We start from the raw sequence: 19559 nt of genomic DNA on the forward strand, positions 1-19559 counted from the left end.
GCACTAGTAGTGCAGCTAGTACCATATTGTGAGGAATTTGCAGGGGGACTTGCTACCGTTGTGTTTAGCTCTTAGTGACACACATATCCACCTCAAACACCAAAGTGGGAAAATTTATTAGGGGTTTGATTTCAATTAGGCACAGTCTGCCAGTTTCTTTTTATTTTACGTTTATTTTTTCATAACTCAGCGTCATCTCATCAGTGTGCTTTCATACTTGGCTAGAAAATAGCCAAAGGAGAATCCAAACGGCTTACTTACGCCTACAATAGCGTTATATATATTTTATTTCTGGTTGATCTGCTGGTGGCTGTCCTTGCTGCAGTGCATATACTAGCCAATTGTGAGGAATTTGGAGTGAGACTTGCGACCGCTGTGTTTAGCGCTTAGTGACGCACATATCCATTGCAAAGACCGAAGTGGGAAAATTTATTAGGGGTTGGATTTCAATTAGGCACAGTCTGCCATTTCCTTTTTATTTTACGCTTATTTTTTCATAACTCAGCGTCATCTCATCAGTGTGCTTTCATACTTGGCTAGAAAATAGCCAAAGGAGAATCCAAACGGCTTACTTACGCCTACAATAGCGTTATATATATTTTATTTCTGGTTGATCTGCTGGTGGCTGTCCTTGCTGCAGTGCATATACTAGCCAATTGTGAGGAATTTGGAGTGAGACTTGCGACCGCTGTGTTTAGCGCTTAGTGACGCACATATCCATCGCAAAGACCGAAGTGGGAAAATTTATTAGGGGTTGGATTTCAATTAGGCACAGTCTGCCAGTTCCTTTTTATTTTACGTTTATTTTTTCATAACTCAGCGTCATCTCATCAGTGTGCTTTCATACTTGGCTAGAAAATAGCCAAAGGAGAATCCAAACGGCTTACTTACGCCTACAATAGCGATATATATATTTTATTTCTGGTTGATCTGCTGGTGGCTGTTCTTGCTGCAGTGCATATACTAGCCAATTGTGAGGAATTTGGAGTGAGACTTGCGACCGCTGTGTTTAGCGCTTAGTGACGCACATATCCATCGCAAAGACCGAAGTGGGAAAATTTATTAGTGGTTGGATTTCAATTAGGCACAGTCTGCCATTTCCTTTTTATTTTACGTTTATTTTTTCATAACTCAGCGTCATCTCATCAGTGTGCTTTCATACTTGGCTAGAAAATAGCCAAAGGAGAATCCAAACGGCTTACTTACGCCTACAATAGCGTTATATATATTTTATTTCTGGTTGATCTGCTGGTGGCTGTCCTTGCTGCAGTGCATATACTAGCCAATTGTGAGGAATTTGGAGTGAGACTTGCGACCGCTGTGTTTAGCGCTTAATGACGCAAATATCCATCGCAAAGACCGAAGTGGGAAAATTTATTAGGGGTTGGATTTCAATTAGGCACAGTCTGCCATTTCCTTTTTATTTTACGTTTATTTTTTCATAACTCAGCGTCATCTCATCAGTGTGCTTTCATACTTGGCTAGAAAATAGCCATAGCAATAGGATAGCATTGTTTGGTTTTAAAAACTAAAAAACACAAAAAAAAACTAAAAAACACAAAAAAACACAAAAAAAAGTTAAAAAAAAAAATTAAAGTTATATAACTTTCATTTTCAAAATGTTTAACCCGAGGGCTAGGGGTAGAGGACGAGGACGAGGGCGGGGACGTGGGCGTCCATCTACTGCAGGGGTCAGAGGCCGTGGTCCTGGGTGGGGTGAGACACCACCTGCTGATGAGGGAGCAGGGGAACGCCGCAGAGCTACACTCCCTAGGTTCATCATGTCTGAAGTTACTGGGACTCGTGGTAGAGCACTGTTGAGGCCAGAACAGTGCGAACAGGTGATGTCGTGGATTGCCGACAATGCTTCGAGCAATTTGTCCACCAGTCAGTCTTCCACGCAGTCCACCCATGTCACCGAAATCGGCACTCCTCCAGCTCCTGCACCTCAGCCTCCTCCACCCCAGTCTGCCCCCTCCCAGGAAAATTTGGCATTTGAACCGGCATACTCTGAGGAACTGTTTTCTGGACCCTTCCCACAGTCACAAACCACTTGTCCGGTTGCTGCTGAGCAATTTTCCGATGCCCAGGTTTTCCACCAGTCGCAGTCTGTGGGTGATGATGACCTTCTTGACGTAGTGGAAGAAGTGTGTAAAGAGGTGTCCGGCGATGAGGAGACACGGTTGTCAGACAGTGGGGAAGTTGTTGTCAGGGCAGGAAGTCCGAGGGGGGAGCAGACTGAGGGATCGGAGGATGATGAGGTGACAGACCCAAGCTGGGTTGAGAGGCCGGGTGAACACAGTGCTTCTGAGACGGAGGAGAGTCCTATAGCAGAACAGGTTGGAAGAGGCAGTGGTGGGGCCAGACGGAGAGGCAGGGCCAGAGCAGGTGCATCAGCGCCAAATGTGTCACGTAGTGAAGCTCCCGTGGCGAGGGCTCCCGCGGCGAGGGCTAGATTTTCAGAAGTCTGGAGGGTCTTTAAGGAAACACCGGATGACCGACGGACTGTGGTGTGCAACCTTTGCCAAACCAGGATCAGCAGGGGTTCCACCACTACTAGCTTAACTACCACCAGTATGCGCAGGCATATGAATGCTAAACACCCGAATCAGTGGCACCAAGCCCGTTCACCTCCGGCCGTGCACACCACTGCTCCTTCCCCTGTGTCAGCTGATAGTCAGCCCCCTGCCCAGGACCCTGGCACAAAAACCCCATTGTCGCCTCCACGATCCTCCACAGCATCCACCAGCGTTCAGCTCTTCATACCCCAGACGCTGGAGAGGAAAAGAAAATATAGTGCAACCCACCCGCACGCCCAAGCCCTTAATGTCCACATCTCCAGATTGCTTAGCCTGGAGATGCTGCCCTATAGGCTAGTAGAGACCGAGGCCTTTCGCAACCTCATGGCGGCGGCCGCCCCTCGGTATTCGGTCCCCAGCCGCCACTACTTTTCCCGATGTGCCGTCCCAGCCCTGCACCAGCACGTGTCAGACAACATCATCCATGCCCTGACCAACGCCGTTTCTGACAAGGTCCACCTGACCACGGACACGTGGATGAGTGCTGCCGGGCAGGGCCACTATATATCGCTGACGGCACATTGGGTTAACTTGGTGGAGGCTGGGACCGAGTCTGACCCTGGGGCTGGTCATATACTGCCGACGCCGAGGATTGCGGGCCCTACCTCGGTCCAGGTCTCAAAGGCCTACTATGCCTCCTCCTCCTCCCACCCCTCCTCCACCTCCTCCTCCGAACTACCATCCGTGGGCATGGCGCCATCAGTCGCTAGCTCTAGGCACAGCAGCAGTGCCGTCGCTAAGCGACAGCAGGCGGTGCTCAAACTGCTGAGCCTAGGCGATAAAAGGCACACCGCCCAAGAACTATTACAGGGCATCACGGCGCAGACTGATCTGTGGCTGGCACCGCTGAACCTGAAGCCAGGCATGGTTGTGTGTGACAACGGCCGTAACCTGGTGGCGGCTCTGCAACTCGGCAGACTGACACATGTGCCATGCCTGGCCCATGTGTTAAATCTGATAGTTCAGCGTTTCCTCAAGACATACCCCAATCTGTCAGATTTGCTCACGAAGGTGCGCCGCATCTGTGCGCATTTCAGGAAGTCCAGCACAGATGCTGCCACTCTCAGGGCAGCGCAGCGCCGCCTCCAACTGCCCGCTCACCGACTGTTGTGCAACGTGCCCACGAGGTGGAATTCAACATTAACCATGTTATCCAGAGTTTACCAGCAGCGCAGAGCGATTGTAGACTGCCAGATGTCAACTTCCACCAGAACTGGTAGTCAGGTCAGTCAGCTTCCTCAAGTCTACAATGAGGAGTGGACGTGGATGTCTGATATCTGTCAGGTGCTGAGTAACTTTGAGGAGTCAACACAGATGGTCAGTGGCGATGCCGCCATCATCAGCCTTACCATCCCGCTGCTTGGCCTGTTGAAAAACTCTCTGATCAGCATGAAGTCGGAAGCTTTGCGCTCGTCACAAGAGACGGGGGAAGAAGATTCCCTTGTTGATAGCCAAAGCACCCTCAGGTCTGTTTCTCAGCGCATATCAGAGGAGGTGGAGGAGGATGAGGAGGAAGAGGAGGAGAATGTTGGCGAGACACAAGAGGGGAGCATTGCTCAGACCTTCACTGTTCAGCGTGTATGGGAAGAAGAAGAGGAGTTGGAGGAGGAGGAAATGGGCAGTCAGGCCAGTGAGGGGAGTGAATTCTTGCGCGTTGGGACTCTGGCGCATATGGCAGATTTCATGCTAGGCTGCCTATCCCGTGACCCTCGCGTTCAAAGAATTTATTCCAGCTCCGATTACTGGGTATTCACTCTCCTGGACCCACGGTACAAGCAAAATCTTTCCACTCTCATCCCTGGAGAGGAAAGGAGTGTGAGAATGCATGAATACCAGCAGGCCCTGGTGCACAAGCTGAAACAGTATTTCCCTTCTGACAGCGCTAGCGGCAGAGTGCGTAGTTCTGCGGGACAAGTAGCGAGGGAGAGTAGGCGAGCAGGCACCTTGTCCAGCACTGGCAAGGGTACGCTTTACAAGGCTTTTGCCAGCTTTATGTCACCCCAGCAAGACACTGTCACCTGTCCCCAGTCTCGGCAGAGTAGGGCTGATCTTTACAGAAAGATGGTGAGGGAGTACGTAGCTGACCATACCATCGTCCTAAATGATCACACAGCTCCCTACAACTACTGGGTTTCAAAGCTGGACATGTGGCACGAACTGGCGCTGTACGCCTTGGAGGTTCTTGCCTGCCCTGACGCTAGCGTCTTGTCCGAGCGGGTTTTCAGTGCAGCTGGTGGCATCATCACCGATAAGCGTACACGCCTGTCGACTGACAGCGCTGACAGGCTGACGCTTATTAAGATGAATAAAGCCTGGATTTCTCATAATTTCCAATCTCCACCAGGTGAAGGAAGCTCAACCTGAATAATTTATGCACTCCTCCTCCTCCTCATTTTCCTCCTTCTCCTCCTCTTTGTACACTAAAGCAGAGGAAACTGGCTATTTTTTGACAGGGCCCACTGGCTCTAGCTATAGTACTTTATGCATTTAATTTTTCTGGAGGGCCACCTACCCGGTCCTCTGTTTTAAACAATTTTTGGGAGTGCCACATACAGGCACTCAATCTATTCAATTTTTCTGGAGGGCCACCTACCTGCTCCTCTGGTTTGAAAACTTTTTTGGACTGCCACATACAGGCACTCAATCTATTTCATTTTTCTGGAGGGCCACCTACCTGCTCTTCTGGTTTGAAAACTTTTTTGGACTGCCACATACAGGCACTCAATCTATTTCATTTTTCTGGAGGGCCACCTACCTGCTCCTCTGGTTTGAAAACTTTTTTGGACTGCCACATACAGGCACTCAATCTAATCCATTTTTCTGGAGGGCCACCTACCTGCTCCTCTGGTTTGAAAACTTTTTTGGACTGCCACATACAGGCACTCAATCTATTTCATTTTTCTGGAGGGCCACCTACCTGCTCCTCTGGTTTGAAAACTTTTTTGGACTGCCACATACAGGCACTATCCAAATTAAATTGTCTCCATAGCAGCCTCCACACGTTGTCTCCATTGCTACCTCCAAAAGTCGTCCATATAGCTGCCTCCATACATCGTCCCCTTATCAAACGAGGTGTGTCAGGCAGAAATTTGGGTTGTTTTCATGGATTCCACATCAAAGTTGTTAACTTTGGCGCCACCCTGCTGTGTTATCCACAAAATATACTGGCAAACTTTTATGATTAACCGATATTATTTCAGCGCTTCTTGTGCATCTGTTTACATTCACCTCACCCGCCATATCCCAAACTTATAAGAACGCTACTACACTTGATCTTATACAAAAGGTTCTTAGAAGTGCTGTTTGGGGAGTAGCCTAGAGGCTTGGATTGGCGAAAGCTCGCCTGGCAGCGGAGCGCCAGCTCCATGCCAAGATCCAACTAACATAGTTTTAACTGCAGCACCTTTAATCTACTACTAGTTCACTGCCTCCATACATGTTCCCCTTATCAAACGAGCTGTGTCAGGCAGAAATTTGGGTTGTTTTCATGGCTTCCATGTTAACTTTGTCGCCACCCTGCTGTGTTATCCACAAAATATACTGGCAAACTTTTACCATTTAGGGATATTATTTCAGCGCTTCTTGCGCATCTGTTTACATTCCCCTCATCCGCCATATCCCAAACTTATAAGAACGCTACTACACTTAACTTGGTGCAGGCTGGGACCGAGTCTGACCCTGGGGCTGGTCATATACTGCCGACGCCGAGGATTGCGGGGCCTACCTCGGTCCAGGTCTCAAAGGCCTACTATACCTCCTCCTCCTCCCACCCCTCCTCCACCTCCTCCGAATTACCATCCGTGGCCATGGCGCCATCAGTCGGTAGCTCTAGGCACAGCAGCAGAGCCGTCAGTAAGCGACAGCAGGCGGTGCTCAAACTGCTGAGCCTAGGCGATAAAAGGCACACCGCCCAAGAGCTATTACAGGGCATTCCACATCAAACTTGTTAACTTTGTCGCCACCCTGCTGTGTAAGCCACAAAATATACTGGCAAACTTTTATCATTTACCAATATTATTTCAGCGCTTCTTGCGCATCTGTTTACATTCCCCTCACCCGCCATATCCCAAACTTATAAGAACGCTACTACACTTGATCTTATACAAAAGGTTCTTAGAAGTGCTGTTTGGGGAGTAGCCTAGAGACAGGGGCTTGGATTGGCGAAAGCTCTCCTGGCAGCGGAGCGCCAGCTCCATGCCAAGATCCAACTAACATAGTTTTAACTGCAGCACCTTTAATCTACTACTAGTTCACTGCCTCCATACATGTTCCCCTTATCAAACGAGCTGTGTCAGGCAGAATTTTGGGTTGTTTTCATGGCTTCCATGTTAACTTTGTCGCCACCCTGCTGTGTAATCCACAAAATATACTGGCAAACTTTTATCATGTACCGATATTATTTGAGCGCTTCTTGCTCACCTCCTTTGGTTCCTCTCTGCCACCCATTGGTTTGAAGCCTGAGTCCATTTAGGGTATGTCGCCATGACACTCTCTAGCCTGCTGCCGCTGCCTCTGCATGCCGTCCCCTATAGTGTCAGGGTCAATTATTGCATGTTTTAGATGCTATCTAGCTTCATTCTGTCACTCTGTCATGGCCATGCTGTTGCCCATAGTTTTGGCATAATGGTGCGATTAAGCAGCCTCAGAGGCATCCATGCATGCTGCCCCTGCTGTTTCCTGTCCATTTCCGTGGTGTTTCCATCCTTTTCTGAGGTTCCCAGGTGTTTGGCCAAGCTTCCCTGTGCAGAGCCTTGGTCCCCTTGAAAAATGCTCGAGTCTCCCATTGACTTCAATGGGGCTCGTTATTCGAGACGAGCACTCGAGCATCGGGAAAAGTTCGTCTCGAATAACGAGTACCCGAGCATTTTAGTGCTCGCTCATCTCTAGTGTTCAGCTATTTCTGACCACAAACTTGACTTGCAGCTTTATTCAGTTTGAGAACAGGACCCCTGTTCTTGTAAATGGTGGAAGTCCATTATCAGCAGTCAGATCTCTACCATTTAGATTGTTATTTCCTATTTTGTAGAAAGGAAATAAGAATAATACACAGCACTACCCTTATAACTGGATTTTAATGAAAGAAAAATATTTGTTGACTCCCAAGCAAATCCAGAAGCCGAACAAAAGTATCAATAATAATAATTCTTTATTTATATAGAGCACACAGTTTACAGAACGCTGGACAGAGCTGGCCAAATCGATCCCTGTCCCCATGGGGCTCACAGTCTAATCAACCTACCAGTATGTTTTGGAGTGTGGGAGGAAACCCACAAAAACACGGAGAGAACATACAAACTCTTTGCAGATGCTGACCTGGGAGGGACTTTAACCCAGGACCCCAGCGCTGCAAGGCTGTAGTGCTACCCACTGAGCCACCGTGTTGCCAAATTGGGTTGATTGGATGACAGATATTTTATAAAAACTGATGTTGAATATACCTTTAGCACAGTAGTCAAGCAAGAAGTGGACATCCCACACAACTCTTTTCCACCCCTGTGACTCCTGGTCATTTGTATGCAGCATTCAAAGTTCTTTTTCTGGATAATGCTGAATCTCTAAGAACATAGCAGGTCATCATTGTGATCCTGTCACTGTCCTGGATAACAGGCTGATGACAGGTTGTGGGCCTTTATACCTTATTAAAAGATCCCTCTTTCACAATAATATACAATAATATGTGGCACTTAAATGAATATTTTCATTATAAGTAATAAAAGAATGCATACTGGGATTACAGAAGAACTATGTGGGAAGGAAAAGCTTGAAGATGAACACATTTCTTGACTGTGAGCAGCACTGATGCAGTTTTATTCTTCTCCTTGTGGTATTAGCTTTTACATTGCTGGGCATACAAGGAAAACAATGTAACATAGACATTAGCCACACAATGTCTGTGTTATGTGATTTTCACATTATTTGTGTTCACATTTCTTTCATCCAAATAGAAGGAAGTATCCAGGCAAGTGATGTCTTTACAACACATAATCCTATTAATCCCATGGTATGTGGAGCACTTAATTATAACATTCAGCTCATGGAGGTCGCTACCCTGAATAAACACTGTTTATGGCTTTAATAGAGGACATGTCTTGTCTTTGGACAAATAAACTGACAACTGAGTGTTGCTAGATGGGTTAAACATACTCTGATATAGCTCAATCAGATACTTTTAAGAGTGAAATGGAGAAGTCTCCATTTACCTGATCAATCTGGTGAAATGAATCTCTCTTTTTTTATTTTATTTTTTATTTGAGATAATTTTTACGGCCTACCTATTTACAAGAAGAGCTGAAATGGTCAAGTGCCAATTTATTCATTCATTTCTAAGTGGAATAACAGATAAACAGTACAACACAGAGGTGCCAATTTATAATGCTTGAAAAAAGTAAAAACTTTTTGGGATTCTCCAACTCACTTGCCACTTCTGAAAGAAGTGTTAAGAATGGGGACTGGGTTGTGGTGGGAACTGCTATAACCAACAGGTTTTTTACAGCTAATTGGTGCAGGTTAAAGTCTTTGCTAGCCATTGGCTGGTGTTGGTATCGTTTCTAACAGAAGGGATGTGGCTGGGGCCTCATGATAATTTTTAAATATTGGACAACTGCTTTAAAGCCCTAACTGCAGCTGAATCATTTACTGAATTATTAAAGGGATTGTCCCACTTACTTAACTTATTGTCCTATTCAAAGGATAGGAGATACCTAACGTGGACCCTAACCGTTCAGAATAACAGGACCCTTCAGAGAACACGGATCCCATTCTCACTAATGGGTAGAGAATCAGGATAAGGATTTGTACAATTTTTACGTTATGAGTTAAAGCATAAAGAATTGGTGTCTGTATTTGTATATAGTGATACTTGACCTTTCCTTCTCATGTAAAAGTTGTCTTCTTGACAGCGAAGCAAGTTCTTGTGTGTATTTATTGCATCTATAAAAATGCATTTTTATGTCCATAATATTCATGCAAAAGCGAAAGAACCATTAGTTAATATAACTAGAGTTGTGCAAATCATTCAAGATTAGATCAGTTGATTTGAATTGGTCAGAAACAATGTTGCTCATCTGCTCTGGATATTCGTATATATAATACCCTCAAGTGTCATCTTGTTAATTTTGTACATTTTTTTCATTAGGCTTAGCGTTATTGTCTAAAGCAATTCATAAATTTTAATTCAATTCAGTGCAGGAAAATTGTCAGATCCATACTGAATCTAAAATACAAGATTCATGCATCCCTCAATCTCTAATTCTCTTCTTTTGTGCAAAAGAACTAAAGTTTCATCACAAAAAAATAACAAGTTAATCTAATGAGTTTAAGAAAAGCCTACATAGAGAGAATCTCTTTAAAGATAACTTGCTTTATATAATATAGTAAAAACAAATATAAAAAAAGGATATTTTCTCGGGAAATTGCTTCTTTGTCTACTTGTTTGGCTCTTTTCTTGCTCCAACCTTGAAAAATTGATTTTCACTCTGAAATCTCTATTGAATTCCACGTTGAAATCAAGAATTACAGCTCACTGAGATGTCCGATTACATAGAAGTCTACTGAGTAGGGTTTGGAATGAGAGTACTTTTTCCTATCAAATCATATGCCTAAGTACTATGAACAATCGACAGGACATGGATTTTAACAACAGCATCAAGAGAAAAGAGGCTACATGCACACTGCTGTGGCCCGCGGCACCGTAGCACGGCGGGCACACGGCAGCGCGCGGGGAGAGGAGGAGGAGGTGAGCGCTGCTCACCCCCGCCCCTCTCCGTAGGAACATATGGGCCACGACGCCGTAATACGGGAAAAGATAGGACATGTCCTATCTTTTCCCGGGCTACGGAGCGGTACGGTGCCGCGCGTGTGCGGCACCGTAATGCTCCCGTATGCCGTGAGCCCATAGAAGTGTATGGGGGACGTATATATCGGCCGTATATACGTCCCCCATACATGGGTATGAATGCAGCCAAAGAACGATAAACTCTTTTGCTGATAAACAAGAGACTTTATTGAAAACAATTTGACAACTTAACACCTCTGCATAAAGCTACTTTTATGGAAGGCAATAGCAAACTATTCTTTTAATCAGGATCTTCAATGTCTATATACAAAACATATTTATTTTCTATTACTAACTTCTGTTTTTGTAATTCTAACAATATATTTGATAGAAAATATTAGTGTAAACAAAAAAGAAAGTTTGTGAATAAGAGCCACTGATTGGCTGCTGCCGATGATTGGGGTGTTCCCCGCAGTGATGTCACTGTCCTAATATGGACAGTGACATCACCGGGTCCTTCCTCCTGCCGAGCGACATATGTGCTGGGCGGGGCTGTGAAGAGAGATGCAATACGCTGCATCCGCTCCCTATAGCCAACCATTGCCTCCTCTAAGCGCATACGTCACTCAGGCCGAGGCTGCAGGGGTAAAAGATGTGCTTGCTGCTTCTTTCCATCCTGCATTTTTTGACAGAATGTTTAGTTGCCAGATGGAGGCAACAACTATGCCTCCATCTATAGTATTTGCAGGGGCATAACTTGAGGGGGTGCAGAGGGTGCGATCGCAACTGGGCCCTGGAAGTTTAGGGGCCCATAAGGTGTCACTTTCCCATATGAGAAGACAAGTACTATAAAACATACATTATAGTCGGTGGGCCTGGCACAGACTTTGCACTGGGCCCTGCGGATTCAAGTTACGCCACTGAGTATTTGTCAATGTATACGCTTAAGGTATACATCGGGTGCTTTCCTGACAAACACTCTTAGTGTATACAAATAACGTGATATGAACCCAGCCTTACCTCCCAATACTCAATTAAGGTAACATGAACTAGACTGTTAAAATGTCAAAGTTTTTGTAGGAAATTGGTAACTAAAAATAAATGAAACACAGCCACAGATCAAAGTACATGCAGTGTAAATGTGCCTAACAATGGAAAGAAGAATCAGAAACATATTTCCAATAAAATGTTTCATTGTGAATCAGAGATATTATCTGTTCTGTTGTGTTCAGCACAATCCAGAGCCTGCATTTCTGCTTCTCTACAGAGGTCAGTGCTGGTAATATCACAGATCAGACAGTTTATGATGTAGCTTATTATTTGCAACATAAAAGAGGACAAGTGTCAAGGATAGATTTATGTCCCTGCGGTGCTCTGCAGCCCAGACCTATCATTTCATAATAAATCGTATCTGCTGGTTATGCACATACGTGTCTTTGTATTAACATGTGCTGTTAAGGGGTGAATTTCCTAAAACTTCACATCTCTCTGTGTAATTGGGCCATAAATTGTAACTGTTATAAGAGCGCAGATAAATGAGTCATTTTTACAAGTTTTATAAACAACAGTCATTGAAATGTATGAAAGTGGAAGCAGAAGGTAGGCATCTAGGAATGAAACATTCTTGCTCCTGGGTCATGTAAATGTATTGTAACAAAAAAACACATAAAAAAGAAAACCTTACTGTGGCACCTTCATGATAACATCCAATTCTGCTTTATTCAAAATACATTATAAAAGACATGCAGCAAACATGTGTTCTGTGTAGGAGAAGCCTACATGTTTAGACTTTTTGCAAAGCCTTTGGCTATATTCACACTGCCGTTGCCCGCCCGTACCGTACCGTAGCGGGCAACGGCAGTGTACAGGGAGAGGAGGAGGAGGTGAGTGCAGCTCACCCCCGCCCCTCTCCATAGGAATTAATGGCGCACGGCGCCGTACTACGGAGAAAGATAGGACAGGTCCTATCTTTTTCCGGGTACGGAGCGGTACGGTGCCGCACGTGTGCTGCACCGTACCGCTCCCGTAGGGCGCCGTGCGCCCATTGACGTCTATGGAGGGCGTATATCGGCCGTATGTACGTCGCCCGTATATACACGTCCTCCATACGTCAGTGTGAATGTAGCCTTACTCATGGTATTGTAAAAAAACTATTTAATACATAAAATACTCCAGTCCAGAAAATGAACGGAAGGTCATAGCATCATGTTAAATAAAGTTAAAAAAAAGACATCAGTCCATCAAGTCCAACTCATTACATAATACTTTGTTTATCCAGAAGAAACATGTGTACATAGGTGAGGGCATTTAAAACATAACTTTTAATATTGCGGTTAAAAGAAAGAAACACCAAAGTGAACCATCACATAAAATTATAAACCAAAGAAAAGGCTGGAGTAGAGGGCCTACTAGGGGCAGCGCATCCATCTATTCCTGACCACGATGTGCCTGAGACCCATCATCTACAACCCTCGTCTTGTCCTACCTCGGGATGGGTGAGATCTGACCAATTTTTCTATTTTTACCTTAAGTATTTATTGATACATCTCCCCATCCAGAGTCTATATTTTTGATGCTGTATGTGTTTGCTTAAAGGAAACCTACCACTTGTAGTGGCAGGTTTCTGATGGAAATACCGGGCACCAGCTCAGGGTGAGCTTATTTTTGTTAGTGATTTAAACCGCGGTACCGCGGTTTAAAACACTTTTTAAACTTTATAGCCGGCGCAGGCAGGTACGCGCTCGGCGCTTACCGTGCGCGCGGCTACATAGGAAGTGAAGGAGAGCCGCGCGCATGGTAAGCGCCGAGCGCGTACCTCCCTGTGCCGGCTATACAGTTTAAAAAGTGTTTTATACCGCGATACCGCGGTTTAAAACACTAACAAAAATAAGCTCCGGCACCAGCTCAGCCTGAGCTGGTGCCCGGTCTTTCCATCAGAAACCTGCCACTACAAGTGGTAGGTTTCCTTTAAGGATCCACTTTTTCCTTTACAGGTTGGCAAAACGTACTATTAGGCTATCAGAGTTCATATACTTTATGCTGTTTGTGTTTGCATCAAACTTGGATGGTTGCTGTACCTCACAGAGAAACCCAATCAATTGACTTTGGTCAGCCTTTTCTTTGGTTTATAATTTTATGTGATGGTTCACTTTGGTGTTTCTTTCTTTTAACCGCAATATTAAAAGTTATGTTTTAAATGCCCTCACCTATGTACACATGTTTATGATTGGGATGGTGAATCCAGTGGCCTTTTTGACTGCAGCTTGCGATATAGCAAATTAGGCTCGTATCTAGATTATTTAACCAGAAGAAGGCAAAAACCCTGCAGGGAAGATCTGGCTGATTCCTAAATAAATAGGACCTTTCACCATGTAGGAACTTTAACTGGCGTGTGTCACCTTTACCAGCTATACCTGCAGCCAAACACTTCCCTTAAATTAATAAGAATTATTTCCAGTTAATGAGTTTTAGTCGGAATTAATTGTCACATACTGATCATTTGTGTGTAATATGTTACTATCTTAGGCCTGTTTCACATTTTTCCGTGATCACGGCCATGGAAAGTGCCGCGATACAGACTGATCCCTATGCTGGAGAATGAACTCTGTGCATCATATTGATCATATGATACACAGAGTTCTTATTACCCAGATATGTAGCAGAGCCGACACTGTACTGACTGTACATATTGGGGAAATAAGAACTTCGAGCATCATATATCTATATAGTGCACAAAGTTTAATCCGCAGCGTAGTGATCGGCTATGGCACGGCACTTGCCACGGCCATCATCACGGACTGATCACGTGTAATGAGCCTTAGCCTGTTACTATACATTATGACAAGCTGCAAGAATTGTGAGTCAGAATAACTATGCTCTCTGGAGCCTATCCAAGTTCATGAACAATATCAAGTCAAAATCTTTGCTCTAAGTTTCATTAGGCTGTAAATCAAGAGCAGACCATTGGAGATACATGATTGTTAGTGAATTTGGCTATAGATCAATCTTATGACTCAATAGTATTATATGGGAAAATCCATGGTGTGTGGGGCTGATTCACCATAGGATCAAGAGAGATGAGAATTTAGAAGTCAACCTCCCTAAGTGCTAGTCTGGTCATTTATTATCCATGTACTATCTGTCAGGAATACTGTGTAACATTTCCATCAGTGAAATTTGAATTACTAAGAGACCAAAAATTTACACCCTTCCACTCTTGTAAGGAAATCTGGACCTAGCTGCTGCAAATCCGGAGGTTGTGTCTACAGTGCAGTCAGTGACTGCTGGAGTGAACAGTAATAAATGTTTAGCTTTTTATAGCAAGGGCCCCTACCAAGTTTTAAGTACAGTATTTTTTGGACTATGAGGCGCACCGGAGTATAAGGCGCACCATCAATAAATGCCTGCTAAAACGTCTAGGTTCATATATAAGGCGCACCGGAGTATAAGGTGCACCTGATTATAAGGATGAATGACCAGCAGGTGGCAGACCTGTGCACAGTTCAAAGCAGCTGTTGTCTGTAAGTACGGTTCATATATAAGGAGCACCGGACTAAAAGGCGCACCTTTGATTTCTGAAAAAATCTAAGGATTTTTAGTGTGCCTTATAGTCCGAAAAATATGGTATAGAAATTTGTCAAAGAAAAGTCAATATCAAGTTTTGGGGGAAGCACTATAAGTCCCTGTACATCTGTAAGTCATAAACAGCCCGAGTCCAAAAACACAATATGGGCATCAGAGCCTTCTGGTGCTTTTTTTGTATATTGCTTTCAAAGAAAGGGGGCGTAATTAAGTAAAGGTATATACACATCCAAAACAAATATACATAATTTAAAGAAAAAAAAAAGAAAAAAAGAAGATGTATTGGCAAAACAATTTTTTTTTTATTAATTCACAAAAAGTTGTTAAAAACATTTAAAAACCACTAATGAAGGGGATAAGAAGAAAATGGTCTTCCCACAATGTAATAATATTGGAAGTGCAAAAAATATGAAGAAAATCAATATAGTAAATAGTGGAGCTACATGCAATTTCTACAATGGTAATGCACAGTAAAGTATATATATAGATACAATAGATAGATATTTAGAGTGTTACATAGAATGGGATAGCTGTGTGCCAATGTAGTGTACCATCAAATAAAGTGCAACAGTGCAACATGCAGTAATGTAGCCACCAGATAGTGAGATAAAAAATACATAATTAATATTAGATATTAATAATTCATCATATTACCAGAAAGATCAAGTCCAGGTAGAAGGGGAAAGACCAATAATGCGTTCCTCAGGGGTTATCAGGGGACTTGATCTTTCTGGTAATATGATGAATTATTAATATCTAATATTTATCTATATTTATTTATCTCCTTATCTGGTGGTTACATTACTGTATGTTGCACTTTATTTGATGGTACACTACATTGGGACACAGCTATCCCATTCTATGAAACACTCCAAATATCTATCTATCTATCTATCTATCTATCTATCTATCTATCTATCTATCTATCTATCTATCTATCTACCGTATCTATCTATCTATCTATCTATCTATCTATCTATCTACCGTATCTATCTATCTATCTATCTATCTATCTATCTATCTATCTATCTATCTATCTATCTATCTATCTATCTATCTATCTACCGTATCTATCTATCTATCTATCTATCTATCTATCTATCTATCTATCTATCTATCTATCTATGTATTACCATTGTAGAAATTGCATGTAGCTCCACTATTTACTATATTGATTTTCTTCATATTTTTTATACTTCCAATATTATTGCATTGTGGGAAGACCACTTTCTTCTTATCCCCTTCATTAGGGGTTTTTAAATGCTTTCATCAACTTTTTTTGAATTAATAAAAATTTACTGGTTTTGCCAACACATCTGCTGTTTTCCTTTTCTTTTTGTTGTGTATTTTTTGTATATTGCATGTGAAGGTGAGATATAGATATAGAAGATATATAAGTACAATGTTCAAAAGGTGAATTCACCAAATGCAGTTGTTTATTGTATGGAACATGTAGTGACTTATAGAGAATAAGGAGACTCCTAAAATATTCTTATTCACAATACTTTCATGCATTCATTTATACTTTTAAAAAATGAAAGTGCCATTGTTACTCGCTAATGGATACATTCAACTGCAATATATTTATAGTGAGTAAATTGTACTTAAACTGGTATAATAGCAAAGCATTGTCAGGGAACGATCCAGCAGTGACAACAATTATATCCAGTAATTATATTATAATTATTGCCATCAAAACACCATTACATACATAATAGATAGTGCCTAAAAATAGGCGTAATTATAAATATTGCACTCAGTTTTCATAGCTAAACAGAACATAATGTACTACTGCCAGTTTACATTATAGCATTTTTGTGTATAGCAGAAAAACATTACCGTGTACCATCATGTCCATGTGGCTCAAAACTATGTAAGCAACAGGCACTTTATCTGTCGCCATTCTAAGCAAAGCTTTAAAAGGACATTACTTTTATGGCTGCCTTTGGAGATACAGTATGCCTCTGTAAGTGCCTAGCCTGGCTTCATAAAACTCAGTCTTATGGGTTTTTTAAATCATACTCCATCTTTAAACACATTTTGTTCAAATCAATAGATCAAGGTACAGTAACACTGCTTATAGTCATTATGGGGCTTGTATTCTACAGTTTTTAGCAGCTGCACCCTCTGAATCCTGGAAAAGTGAGGTTGTCTCAAAGCAGATGGGTGAAGACATTGTTGCTATGTTTCACTACCCCCCCCCCCCGCCACCACCACCATACTCACAAATAGACTTTTTTATAATGTGATACCTCAGTAAGCTTCTGTCTGTGACTTGAAACATCAGTCTCCGCAAGGAGAACTCTTACTCTACAACCCTAGCCAATAGCCTCTCACTTAGCCAAACAAGTTCCCTACGCTGTACTGAAGAGACCCAACTAGGTCAAAACAGTGCTGTCTACAGTTGGGAGTCTGTTCCTTCTGGAATAGGTATGGTATGGTTTGGTTTGGTTTGGTTTGGTTTCAATCCCAAATCACGTCATAAGGCCTCTTGTAGGTCATACTTGATCTCAAGGGAGCTGCCTTACAACGTAGTTAAAAGAGGCTTAGTTTTCCTTGTCCTATCCCAGAAAATGTATTTGAATATTTTTCCAGAATCCCCTATTGGAGCGTCTATATAAGTCTCCACATGCCTACATTGGCAGTCTCCATAAGCAAAACTTTTACTTCCCAGATCTGAAACCTCAGCCTTTATCTTGTAAGATTGAAGTCAGCTACAATTTCGGAATGAAAAGCATATTAGGAACAAAATAAGGTAGAAAGAAGCACCCAAAACACCCTACCAGAAAGACACAGCAAAAAGGAATATGGGGAGCATTTTCTGATCACATTTCATCTATCACTTGTACCTTAGAAGCCATTATTTCATACTTAATTTGTGCTTATATTTTAGGCCCACAACCGAAACTTATTATCCATTGATTTTGACCACATCACCAGAACAGGAAAAATCTATGATGACCATCGAAAATTCACTCTTCGAATACTTTATGATAAAACCGGACATCCCATTTTGTGGTCACCAAGCAGCAAGTATCAAGAAGTCAATATCACTTACTCCTCATCTGGACTTGTCACCTCCATTCAAAGAGGAACATGGACCGAGAAAATAGAGTACGACCAAAATGGAAAAATGGTCTCCAGAATTTGGGCCAATGGTAAAATATGGAGTTATACCTATGAAGAAAGGGTAAGCAAAGATTAAAAAATAAAATTTTTTAAGCTTATTAAGAGTGAGAAGAAGCTGTGCATGGAGATATACAGTGCTCTAACAATAAATTGACTGAGGCTTATTTATTCTTTGACTGAAAAATATGATTCATTAAACTTCGTAACACAATGGAAAACAAAGAGGAATAAAAGATATCACTACAATATGTTCTAGCTGTCTTTTATGACTGAATAATGCCGCCTTCCCTTTTACATATAAGTCTCTTAAATAGTAAATTGATCACAGTACTTAGTATAGTATTTGAAAAGGAAGAAATGTCATTAGTTTTATAAAAGTCTTACTGTTAAAAATGTCACCTAAATGGCAGACTATTAAAGAAAGAATGGAAATTGAGCCTTGAGTCAGATATGCTGTACGGTAATAAACCAGTCATTAAGCAATATGTGGATACAATAATTTATTTCTTCAAAGCACAAAAAAATCTTTGAGACAAGTCTGGTAAAAGTTGTAACACATGAAAATATGACACTTTCTGAAATACATCAACTATTTTTGCTCCCAAGGTCAATTTCAGAACTATGGCCCACATTTACTGAAGCCATTGCGCCATTTTTCTGACTGACTTTGCACATTCTTTCTAGTGCAAACTGCTTGTACGTGTATTTAAGAAGTGTCAGCGCCACATATGTGTCGTGGCTGCACTATTACCGATTCGACACAAATTTCTGCATGTAAAAAGGCGTTCCGGTGCACAGTTGAACCATGCAGTACATTAATCATGCAGTTAGACAGAAGTGTGTCACATGCATCATGTTAAGGTAGCACCAAAAAAAAAAAAATTGTTCCACTCTGTCAGGGCTGTGCAAGGAGTGGCAGATTCTTAAAGAACGGGCGCCACTAATCCTGAATCTGGCGCACTCTGCACAATACACAGGCAAACTGCACATATTGAAGTTATCAAAGTTTTTGATATATGTGTTCCTATTTGTTCAGTCCAGAAAATATGTGCAGGATGTTTGCTGTATTTTCCTGGCTAAATACAGTGTGGGGGCCTGAACCTACAGCATTATAGTATTTTAAAAAGTCCTTTGTTCTGAATAAAGACGGTGGACTAAGTAACATCTTAGCCACTAAAATCTCTAAATCTCTCGTCTGGTGTACAATTTATTCTGTTAACTAGTGACTGTTCTGCTTGAATGGTGGCTAGCTGTAGCGGCTGCATAGTTGCCCAGTGGTAGCCAACTCTAGCTCTGGCCATACCCCATTTACGCCCTTCTACATTCCCTTGGCATAGAGCTGGTGTTAAGGGGATAATAATCGCAGTGCCTGGCAGTTTTCAAGGCATTACGTTTACTACAGGGCTTTAATGCCATAAAATTGGCATACAAGCTGTGAAAGATCTAGCCATAAGAGTTCATAGTATATACCATGATTCTATGAGTTATCGAGAATG

General features: G+C 42.5%; 1 protein-coding gene across 9 annotated transcripts in view; it reads left to right on the plus strand.

Annotated features, from left to right (window-relative positions):
• TENM1 (teneurin transmembrane protein 1) overlaps nucleotides 1-19559 on the plus strand; it is a 490610-nt gene that overhangs the window by 463839 nt on the left and 7212 nt on the right. For all 9 annotated transcript variants that reach the window (XM_072124023.1, XM_072124021.1, XM_072124025.1 and 6 more), the window contains one exon: nucleotides 17828-18124. In XM_072124023.1, the coding sequence (XP_071980124.1) occupies nucleotides 17828-18124 (297 nt within the window). The remainder of the gene's footprint in view (nucleotides 1-17827; nucleotides 18125-19559) is intronic.

Source organism: Engystomops pustulosus, chromosome 9, assembly GCF_040894005.1.
Source record: "Engystomops pustulosus chromosome 9, aEngPut4.maternal, whole genome shotgun sequence".
In the NCBI taxonomy this organism is placed as follows: Eukaryota; Metazoa; Chordata; class Amphibia; order Anura; family Leptodactylidae; genus Engystomops; species Engystomops pustulosus.